The sequence below is a fragment of the Lutzomyia longipalpis genome, chromosome 4, assembly GCF_024334085.1.
Source record: "Lutzomyia longipalpis isolate SR_M1_2022 chromosome 4, ASM2433408v1".
Lineage (NCBI taxonomy): Eukaryota > Metazoa > Arthropoda > Insecta > Diptera > Psychodidae > Lutzomyia > Lutzomyia longipalpis.
This window is the reverse complement of record NC_074710.1, coordinates 10302785-10315051: the sequence shown is the minus strand read 5'-3', so window position 1 is coordinate 10315051 and position 12267 is coordinate 10302785. Positions and strand designations below refer to the sequence as shown.

The window sequence follows — 12267 nt, the reverse complement described above, 5'->3', positions numbered from 1 at the left end:
TAAAAATGTGCAAAAAACGTTACAAAACGGAAACATAAAAGAAATGTCCTGAGACATTCCTTAGGACATCTCCACTTCTTTCCACACACACACACAAAAAGCTTTTTCTTATTGCAAAATCCCCGCAAATTTGCGCAAAGTTCGTTAAATATTTAATATAATATTTCTTTCTCTGTAAGTGATCAATGCTAAAATGTGAAGTTGTGTTTGTGTTTAATTTGCAGTGAATGAAAAGAAGATTTTCACTTAAAAATTACAAAAAATGGAAAATCATCCCCAAAGAAAAAAAACAAAAGAAATGGAATGTTTTACGAGCGTATGATTTTTTTGTTTTCTGTTTTTTTTTTGCAATTACTAACGAAATGGACATAAGAAAAAAATGACGAAAAAAATTGCATATATTACATAACATTTAATCAATATTATTACATTATAAAAGATGATGATGAAAATACATAAAAAAAACTATATTAATGATGAAAATGTGCATATTTTGGTGTAATTGATATTATATACATATAACTATTATTATTGAAATAATAAAATCTTTTTGTTATACACTATGCAGCATACAGAAAATGAAAAAAAAAGTGTTTTACTTGATGTTTTCGAAGGTGGATTTTCTTGGTCATTTTTTTGGATCTTTCTACTTTTTTATATCTTGAATTTTAACACGTTAATAGTCGTTTTTTTTACTCCAAAAATGATTTTTTTACGCGACGTGTAATTAAAAGAATACGGTCAAAAAATTATCCCGGCTGGACCACAAACCATCGAATTGAGTGAAACTGTTTATTTATGCAAAATGGAAAGATTTATTCTACAAATTGTGGTACGTATTCTGCGCTCAAGAAATTCTTGAAACAGTACTTTTTTTAAAAGAATCATTGTTGACGTTGATAAGTGATAAAATCTAAGGTAAGATAAAATATATTGCATTAATTTTTGAAACGCTAATTGCAACGTCGCTATTTTGATGACCCTCATTGTATGCGGGGTGAAGGAGAGGAATGTATGTGGGATGTCTGGTGGTGCTCCTCGGTGGACCGAAGATCCGTTGATCTCCACCGGGGAGCCCTCTCTTCTGCTTTTCTCTTCCGCAGGTTTAGTTTATTCCCAACTCTCACCCAGGGAGGTCACAGGAGGTAACACGGAGACAGGAAGGAGCGACACGGACACAAAAAGGGAAAAAGGAGGAACATCAACAGGATCACACGTAACTGGCACAGAAGGATAAAATTCATTAACAAAACCACATGTATATTATACATTTAACATTAAGTAATTAAAATTTAATTTATAATTTAATTAACCCTTTTCCTTTCCCTGGGAGGAGATAATTGGTACATAATGTTACATCATTGCTTGAATTTTTAACAGGGAGTGTTTATCTGACGAACGAGGTAAATTGTCGCTTCGCTCCAATTTTCCTCGCCCCGCTTCGCGGGGGGTTTTGCGCTTCGCGCAAATTTTAGAGAGAAAAAATTGTGATGATTTATAAGTATGATTGGGCACACTCATCAATTCCAAAAGAAAAATTTGCAAAGCGAAGAAATCATTTTCATACAACATTTCCGGCGCCAAATTCAAAAATTCGCAAAAAAAGCATGAGAGTTATATGGGGGCTACCTGAAGGGGGGCTTCGGGGGGAAAATGGATACGGCCACTCGAAACCGCCTGTTATAAGGAGCCTCTGTACCAAATTTCATAGCGATCGGACAAACGGTGTAGATTTGTATAGCCGAACACGACTGATTACCAACAAACAGACCTTTCTTTATTATATAGATATTTGGAATATTTTAGCGAATCATCCGAATCTTGACGAATAATCAGACTATTGACAAATAATCTGAATCTTGACGAATATAATAATAATAGTTCTAATCTTCTTGACAAATATTCCGAATCTTGACGAATGTAGATTGTTGACTGGTAGAGTTGAAGGTACTGGCAAACTGAGCTCTGTTGAGTACTTCGTGCCACCTCCTCCCCCACGATCCTGAATTTTTCTGTGCCTTATTCAGATATTCAATTAATCTAATCACTCTATTGAATGCATATAGATAAGTATATAAGTATATTGACGAATAGTCTGATACTTCTTGACGAATAATTCGAATCCCTTAACAAATAAATCAAATCTTGCTGAAGAATAGTCCGAAACTTTACGAATAATTCGAATCTTCAGAAATAATTCGAATCTTGACGAATAATTCGAATATTGGCGGATTGTTCGAATCTTCTTGAAAAATTCCGAAACTTTTTGACGAATAATTCGAATCTTCTTAACAAATAATTCGAATCTTAATAAATAATCCGAAACTTGACGAATAATTCGAATCTTGACGGAAAGTTCGAATCTTGAAAAATTCCGAAACTTTTTGACGAATAATTCGAATCTTCTTAACAAATAATCCGAATCTTGACGAATAATTCTAAGATTTTCGTTGATTTTTAATGTTTTGGATGGCTTTTCCCGACTGATCCGTGATTGTGGTGCAGAGAACAAAAAACAGGGAATTTTTAATCTAAGAAGTTCTCTTAAAGTCCTTTTCGCGCGCATAGATCGTTGCATTTTTCTTTTAAAATAAAAGTAAAATCGTTGAAATTCAAATGCAAACAAGGACTTTTTGTGGGTAGAAGGGGAACCATGTGCGATTCAGCTGATGCGCAGGATCATGTTGCATGGGGTAGGAAGGCTCTTATGGTGCGTTTCATGGGGAGAAAATCAACCCCCAAATGGTGCCGTGTTGGCGCCATTTGACCTCGCTTCCCCCACAACTTGTGCCGCAGCTGATTGAATTGGATAATCGTGCGAGGAAAGTCGTCGCGAGGCTCAGTTCCGAGTTGTCTTCTGCGGTGTGCGGTTCAAGTGGAGAGCTCCAAAGATTTCAAAAAGAAGTTGTGCTCATCACCTCTGTGAAATCCACGGTGTGCGTGCAATTGGTTTTACATCCTCATTTTAGGAAATCCGTGGGTGGACATTGGACATTAACATTTTTCCCCCAAAATACCTTCCCAAAATTATCACGAAAAAAGGACGAAAAGAAATTCAGCAGGACAGCTTGTGTGCATTACGTAATCCCAAGGAAGAGGGACCTTCCGCGTGCGTATTCCGTGTGCTGTGCCCCCCTCGAGGCAATGTGATGTGGTAGTGTAGCATGAGCTGTGTAGTATTATTTGCTAAATACACCGCGTGACGTCATGGTGCAATTAAGAATCCTCCCAATGGGAGGGAGTGTGTGGATTAAGTTGCTTCCCATTGTTGCACTGTTAACCCTTTCGAGCTGCATTACACCGTCAATAATGCCGCCACAGAAACGAGGTGAGTGCGCGCCTATTCAAGGCAAACCACATGAGCTCCCATTTTTCCATATGTCACACCGTTTTACCACCCACGCTTTTCATCCCCATGAAAACGTGCTTTTCACACCCCCACACGTCCACAAGGGTGGGAATTTCATTCCAACGGACGCCCTTGGGAGTGATTTTTGTGCAGAGAAATCTTCTCAAAGTACCAATAAAATGTTATTGGTTTTTTTTCTTCTTCTTTCTTTTATTAATCTCCTTCACTGCGTACTGAATCTTTCTCAATATCCTGGACGCGCGGTGTTAAGAATATCTTTCCTTGTCCCTTACCAATACAAATTTCCATTAAAATTATCAAAAGAAATTGAATGATTTTAATTAAAAAAAATTAAATTAAAACCTTTTATTTATAAAACAGGTAGTATTGCAATACTTTGATAAAATAATCTGACAAGGGATCATTAGGTACATTTTGTCCTGAAAGAGGAGCTCATCGTTTTCTAGATATTCACTAAAAATAAAAAATAAACTTGTACCAAATATTAAGAATCAGAGTATATCTAATATGGGCATGAAAAACTTGGGCTAAGCTTAATATTATTTTAACCCATGTCTAGGTTCAAGTATATAGCGCAAAATCATCTTATATTTTAAAGAAATTATCTTTAAAAATAAATGAGCCAAATTCGTTCTGGACAAAATGTAACGTGCCCTTGAGTGCTATGAGAAATCAAAGCAGCAAAAAGAGAATAATTTAAAAGTTTCTCACGAAATTTTCGACTATTTTCGAATGTTAAAATGATCAGCTTTATTTGACTTCTTAGTACACCGTAAGAAGTCTTTTGTTTCTTTTATATAAAAAAAATTAAATGGATTTTTTGATGATTTTTTCAATGATTTTTTTTGGACTTAGAATTGTTGAGAACTAAAAATGAATAAGTTTGACCGTTAAACCAATTTTTCAATTTCCCACTTCTTACATTTTTCTTAATAACTTTGACTTGAAATTATTAGGGAACGTGGCCCAATTCCGATCTCCAGGTTCGCAAGGAATGAGAAAAAAAATGTTTAAAATATAAAGCAATATTCTTAAATTTGATACCATTTTAAAGCCCTTAATGCCCTTTTAACTCCCATAACTTTCTATATTTACAGTTTTATCCGAATTGGGCCACGTCCCCCTATACATTCTTCCAAGGCAAACAAAGAAATTATTTCCAAAAAAATTGGTTCTTTATTCTAAGAATTAGCACTTAATAGCTCGAAATAGAGCTGTGGAGTCGGCACCTACTATTCATGCGGCAAAGGGAAAGTTCAGAGGCCAAAAAAAAAGTCAAGCAAGTTGTAAGAAAAAGCTCAAAATATCATATTTTCATGAGAAAAGGAAAATGAGAATTGCCTGTCCATTAATTTTTCTCAGACCATTTTTCTTATCTCTTTAGGAAAAATTATGTTTTAGAGTTTTTTTTTTCTTATCCCTTATGTGACTTTATTCGCCCATATCTATTATAATTATTTTTCCAGGGTTAGAAAAAATTTAAATACAAAAATTATGTTTCATTGCTAAAAGTTTTCAAATAAAATTTTTTTAATAAAAATTCAAAAAAAAAATTTTATACACCATAATTATGAAAGAAACGGAACTAAAGACATAATAAATATATTCAATAGGGGAGAGCGGGGTTAAAAAAGTCACTTAAGGGTTTAGAAAAAGCTCAAAATTTCATATTTCCCAAACAGATAAAGCGAAATGTATAGCTCAATTCTTTAGGATATTTCTTTCCCTACAACTCTTTCTCAAATTATTTTATTCTATCTAGCTAAGAAATATGATATTTTAAGCTTTTTCCAAACCCTTAAGTGACTTTATTAGCCCCGCCCTCCCCTAAGTTTAAAAGCAACAACCTCATTTCCCAATACATCTCATCATTCTCTAATCTCATCATTCTCTATATGTACTGTAATGCAAAAAAAAACTCACAAAAACACAGGTGAAAATTAACACGTGTTAAATATTTCCACATTTTTTTAAACATACCATAAAGGGATAAAAGTGTGAGATAATGGGGACGATAAAGCAAAAAAAAAAAAAACAGCCACATAGGGATGAGATTTGGCTCGCAAAATTCCTCAAATAAACCCTTTTTTCCGAGGGATCAATGTGTAAAAATTAGCAGGGATTTTTACCCAGCAGCAGCGGAGGTGGAAAGGCCATCCTAAATGAATGGCATTTAAATGCTTTGTTGAGGGTACTACGTGCGTATGTTTCACCGTACAAATTTCCCTATCTACCATCATCACCATGGCTTTCATGGGCAAAAAATCAGTCTTTTTCGCACTTTTTGTAAAACAGATGAGATTTTTTTTTCATTAAGCTCGGTATGAATTTAGTAGAGGTAGGGGAATATTGTAAGTAATTGATTGAATTTAATTTCATTTTTTAAGTATAATTTTATTAATGAAAATCAGCAATTTATTTATTCAAGATATAAAAAAAAAACATTTAATCAGAGTATAACTAAGAAAATATGTATTTAGTCTTAGAATTTTTGCGTTTCTGTTAACCCTTTCGGGTCCATGTGAAATACAGAAACATTGAAATATGAGCTCTTTCATATCACGATATTTCTTCTATAAAAGCATTCAGAAGAAAGTCAGGAAACACAGCTAAAACGTCTTTTTCGGCCTCTTCTGCGTGAACCTTTCAAACTTTGACGAACAAATTAATTAATAAATATTTGGGAAATTGAAATGCTTCACATTTGGGTCTATGTACGACCCAAAGAACGCGAAAGGGTTAAAGAAAATAAATTTGTGGTAAAATAGTGTACTTTTATGTATCTATAAGAAAGATTGTCGACTTTAAGTATTACTTCAAGTCAAGCTTGGAACTTAAATTTAATTTAAAATTCTAATTTTTAATTTACAACAACTCACAGCATCCGTCAAAGGCACTTGGCCTTTGTTCATAAAAATTTACTCGTGGAGCAAAAGCAAAAAAAAGGAGCGAGAATGTGACTGATTACCATATTTATCGCTTTTCAATCGAAACGGGGGCGAGTCGTAAAAAAAAACTGGGGAGTGCCCAACGTGGGTGGAAAGTCCACAAAACTTTTCTCCCTTGCTGTGTGTGTATGTTTTTAACTCCCCTGAGAGCCCCCATAAACAGATCATCCAACCAGCCGGTGTATTCTCGAAGCGCAAAGTCGTAAAGTAATCAATTTTGGGCCCACTACAGCCATACTTAATACGTGTATAATGCCACATAATAAATAATTTTGGAAACATTAAACCACCTCAAGACGCACCACACACACAAGAAAACCCCAAACTCCCGCATGTTGGATGGAATTTAATCAACCCGCACCCCTTTCTGTGGTTTTTCGCAATGGGGGCGCACCCCCGAAGGGACGTCGACAGCGAGAAGAAGAAGGAGGAAAAGTATAGGGACGATGAAGGCACTGCGCCATGGGAAAATGGGAAAAGAAGTTGCAAAGTCTTCGGTCTCCCAATTGGATCGAATTAAGTAATTTTGTGTGTCGCAACTTTGTCAATTGGATAAATTGTCGTAGATTATGGATTGAATTTTTGAGCAAAGAGACGAACAGAGTTGAGGGCTCTTGGAAGATTAATGGCCCCACTATAGTACAATTGAGTGGAAAATTCACCGCACAAGATTTTCCTTTTGCAATGACGAATCATTCTTGTCCAACTTACATTAAAAATTCAATTTTCTCAAAAGTTATTTCTATAAAATTGAATTTCCATTTTCAACGTGAGGAAATTCTTTTTTTTTTACAGCTTTTCTCAGGAATTTCTCTCACAGATTTCATGGGTTTGTGTGTGTGTGTAAAATATTGATTCGGCAATTTATGAAATATTTATCTGTTTGTCTTTCACCTCCCACCCATTTGGTAAATATCTCGATGAGAACTTCTTGGCAAGAACAACACACACACCGGGATGATGGGGGGAGCACACAGGGATATTTCAGGAAGTTTTCTCGACAAATTTTGACTATTTTTTATGGTTGACGAAGAGAAAACTTCCGGTATAAAGTTGAGGAAATACATAATTTGTGTTATTTTCTCTATTCTGTGAGCAATATTAAACAATCCCGAAGGATAAAGTTTTTTTTTCTTCCATTTTATCCAAGGGAGGAATTGCTTTATTTGAAAAACTTTTTTTTCTACATCCCAATTGGGATTACTTTTCTTAAATAATTTTTTACACGACATGTAATTAATATTAAGGGTGAAAAAGTTTACCCGGCTGGTTCATTTGCTTCATGTAAAATCTTTCTTTATTCTACTCATTAATAAAGATTTCTTTTCTTACAGCTGGACTATTTGATGTATTTTTAAAACTTTTTTTTATCCTTAATTGGATTTTACTGGGGCTTGTAATAAATTCCCCATAGGTTACTGACCGATTTATTTATTTTCAAAGCTGTTTTTTGTACCTGACTGGGTTAACTTGGGTTGGATATTCGGGTTGATACTGACGGAAATTCAATGTTTTTGATGCTTTGTAAAAAAATTGTAACTGAAAAGAAATGTTTAATAAAAATTCCAGCCACTGAGGAAGACGCACAGTAGCGTCGAAAGCTCTGGCCCCTAAAATTGAAAGGATGTGTTTGGGTTGACCTACCGTCCCTTGGCTGACGCAATCGGAAGGATTTATCCTAAAGCATCAAAAACATTGGGTTGGATATCTTAGAAATTACTATAAAAAACATTTAAAAAATACGCTATCGCTATGCGCCTATCAGCTATTTATTTTAAAAGTTTTATTTTCTACCCGTATAGTGGTTTATTAAATCGTAGGTACAGATCGAGGGTACACACCCTATTCAATCAATAAATTAATTAATTTTACTTTAATTAATTAAAACTTTTTTTTTAAATATTTTTCTTTGTATTAAAAAGTTAAAATAAACTGAAATGTTAACTTTTGAACTGAATTTTGTAATTCGGAGCATTGTAATTCGGAGACAATGTCTTTTTTTCGATATCGACCGTTCAACTCATAGATAAATCAGGGAAACTTCTAATTTTACTTTAATAATTTTTGGGTACACCTCCTATTCAATCAATAAATCATCTTAATTAATATTTCAGAATTTTCCTTCCTCATCATATCTTTAGTAATATTGTATCTAAATTTTATATTGCAGTAGGAGATGCTTTTCCCTCTATTCCTCAAAAACTTTTGATAGAATTCATTCAATGGGACAACTCCAAATTTTAATTGAATAACCCCTTGACCTCATTGCACCAATGTCCCACTCATCTTATATATTACTTAGTTAGTTCAAAGTATATACGAGGTTGTTGGTTGCTGATTGGAGGGTTTGAGTTTTTCGTGGAATCAAGATAAAAATTCTATTTCTGGTGAATTTCTGTCATTTTCAATTGATTCGTTCTTTCACGACAGATTTGCCACCACCCCCATCCATTCCACCTTGAGTCCTCCCTCACGGGGGCACGATGACAAGGATGGAGTAAAGAAGTGAAAAGTCCCAAAAAGTGTCCTCTTGAGAGAAGAAAGACAGAGAGAAAAAAAACTCATGAATTTCCTTTGTGTACCCCTCAATTGATATCTCGCACCGTCTACGCGCCCCATGGACCTTTTCTTTCTTTTCTTGTGTGCCGCCTTTTGTCACCCCATTCCCCATTCTTAAAAAAGGAAGAAAATTTCCCTCTTCATTCCCAGTGATGATTGATGTAGTCACCCCTCCGTGTCTTGTGTGAGCCTGTGTGGGGACCCCCAACTCGCCACGCGGGGGGTGTATGCTAGAGTGAATAACAATTCACTGATGGTATATTTTTGGACTGACTCATGGAGGGAAAATATTACTCACACAGGGATTTCGTGCTCTATTGTAATTTAAATTCAACCCCATTTTCTCCATCTCACAACGGGCAAAATTGCACTTTTCGTCGTTCCAAGATGAACGGGGGGTGGACCATAAAAAAACGAGCATCACACAGTGCTGGAGAAAATCCACCCCACACGGCGGCTAGGGGAAAGCTGGGAAATCTTCACACTCCGTGCGAATGTGATAAATGTCTGTGGAAATATGAAAAGTTGAGAAATTATTTTTTCACTCTCACACAAGGGTGTCACGGACGGGGGCGAAAGTTTGGGGGTAGGTGGGTTCTAACATGACAAGAAATGACAACGCGGCAATAAATCTCCGACACAAGTGATGGGCACACATAGAGGGTGGCCGGAAAGGTGGTGCACAGTAGTGGGAAAGAAAAAGGGCTAACATACCAAAAGTTGGGGATTTTTTCTGGCTTTCTGAGAAATGAAAATTTTCTGTAGAATTATAGTTAACAAAAAAAAATGAATCACACTAAAGTATCCAAATTTTACTACTCTAACTATGAAGGGCATTGACCAAAATTAACTATAGCCGCAGTTATTTGATGTCGATGCCCACATTATAAATTTACGTCATTGCCAGTTGGATATACCATATGCAATGCAAATGTTTGGGGGATGTTCGCAGGAAGGGGTGACCCATACCCCCCGTGCGAACATGAATGTAAAACCCACCCTCTGCTACACACACACACACACACTTAGAATACTCAAGGGTCAAAGTTGCCTCTCCACGAAATCCAGAGGATCCGTTTAATTCAATTTGTCATCATCAGCGCAGTAATTTAACTAAATAGAGACGTACAAATGTCGCCCATCACGAGACATGGGCGCTCTGTGAATTGCTAGGATTGCTAGCAAATAGACCGAGAAGAGGTAGTACGTAGTACAGAGAGAGAGGGACAAGAACACCATTATAGTGCCACTCGAGGTATTTCCACCAACCCCCGGAAAAGGGGTTCAATGGGGAAGGTATGAGAGCTCCTTAGCCAATTTATTGATTTAACAAACAGAGATTTAAATTATAATTTTAAGCTATTTATCGTATTAAACTTAAGGGAAAATTAACATCGTTAATTTTGTCATAGAAATTGAAATTTTAGATTAATTTTGGTTTTAAATATTTTATTACATTCTTCATAAGAAATTTAATCCTTTCAGAGAAAATGTCAAACGTTAGAAAAAATAACGGTGGCAATAAAACGTTCGAAAGAAAACAACAAAGCTCATAAAGCTGTACCCATACGACAGCGTCAAAAGACGTTGTTCATTGTTTTTTCTCACTTGCTCTTTGTCAAAATGTATCGCGCTGTCACTGTCAAACAAGAAAGGCGGTTATATAACATAGAAACCGCGTTTCTTGTTTGACAGTGACAGCGCGATACATTTTGACAAAGAGCAAGTGAGAAAAAACAACGAACAACGTCTTTTGACGCTGTCGTATGAGTACAGCTTAATAAAATCGTTAGAAAATAAAACAACGTCTAACAAAAAGAAATGTCAAACATGTCAAACGTTAACGCCTATTATTTCTTTTTGGTTTTAAAATATTTCATTCAAAGATCAAAGCCGTCATTGTGGACAGACTTATGCTATCTCAAGGGTCAACAGGCAAAAAAGAAAAGTAAAACGTTGCCAAAGGAAGTTTAATAAGTTACAAAAATAAATGTCAAACGTTAGAAAAGAGATGCCAAGCATAAGGATTACACGAACAAATTGTCAAAAGCTTCTGATTTTAAAGAAACAGTCGTTAAAAAGGGGGTTAACCCTGGTAACGATGTGAAATATAAAATTGTTTAAACTCCGATTTTCGTTAGGAATTTTCTGTTGCAAAGAATTTTATTTAAAACTGACATTTTGGTTAATTTGAGTCTCTCCTTAGGGTCTACAGCAAAGTAATATGTTGTCATGTCACGTAATGTTTTATTTTATTCTTACGTTTTCTTATTTCCATACCCATTGTTGTAGATTCTGAGGATGGAATTATTTTTTTCTTAAAAGTTTAATTTTTATTAAAATTATATGTGAGAATTCTGAGAGAAATCCGGCTTTTAAGCATTTTTTTTGTTTAAATCTTTTTAAGATTAGAGAGATTAAAGTCCTAGGTCAACCTTATAATCCATTTTCAAGATGTTCAACGACCTTTAAATTAAAGAAGAAAAAGTTTGATAATTTATATTATTTTACATTCACAAAGAAACCAAAAATAAACCTAAAGTTTACTTTAAAGTTAAACAGAAAAGTTGACTGCAAATTATAACTTTTCTCTGTATCTTGAGAAGGGAATTTTGATATCTCTACACCTACACTCACCCCCCCCCCCTGTACCTTTTTGTAAATTATTCACATGGGGCGGGTTTTTGAGTTAAAACAACCCTTTAGAGTCCAATAAAAATTCACTCTCGACAGTTTATTAAGTTCCGTGTTTGCATCTTTAGGGGCACACTGGGAAATTTCTCAGAGTTCCCTTGCAGCCCCAAGATTCACTTTGATATTTTTTTTTTCTTAACTGCCAACAAAGTTTCTCTGCACAGAGTAGGTTATATAGGAAAGTTTCATGCCATACAGCAGATACACCGACTCACAATTAAGCAAAAGTTCCTCCCTTTATCGTGTTAGTCAAATTCACAGTGCACAACTTCCGCTATGGGAATCTACTACATACATATATATGTAGTGTTTATGTACCTATATATAATTTGTATACCCAAAAGGATCACAAAGTCCACGTGAGGGTAAAAACAAAAGGGGTTGGAGGAGAAATTGATAAATTTAGTTGTTCATACACCAAAAAGCCTGATAGGAAAGTTAGTGAGAGGGAGTGGGCGTATGTAGGTGATTGCTTTGATAACTTATGTTACCATGGAGTTGAAAACTGATAGGGCTACTCTACGTGTGGGAAGAGTATTTAACTCTACGGGTATTTTGTGAAATTTTAATTGAAACCCCTCCAAAAAAAAAAGCTTAAAATATAGTCAAAGCTGATTAAAGTGAAATGTGATTGATCCTGCCTGGCTTCTGCCAAATGAGAGCTTTTCCCATGTTTGTAGGTTAATGTGTAGCCAA

The 12267-nt window shown here is 35.2% G+C and overlaps 2 protein-coding genes across 2 annotated transcripts in view; both read left to right on the top strand.

The window, feature by feature from the left end:
• LOC129796209 (mitochondrial uncoupling protein Bmcp-like) overlaps window positions 1-12267 on the top strand; it is a 590308-nt gene that overhangs the window by 498645 nt on the left and 79396 nt on the right. The gene's annotated exons all lie outside the window — the stretch shown is intronic.
• The window catches only part of LOC129796055 (uncharacterized), an 85529-nt gene continuing 75932 nt past the window's right edge, over window positions 2671-12267 (top strand). The window contains exon 1 of the mRNA XM_055837741.1: window positions 2671-3328. Coding sequence (XP_055693716.1) covers window positions 3208-3328 — 121 coding nt within the window. The 5' untranslated portion in view covers window positions 2671-3207. The remainder of the gene's footprint in view (window positions 3329-12267) is intronic.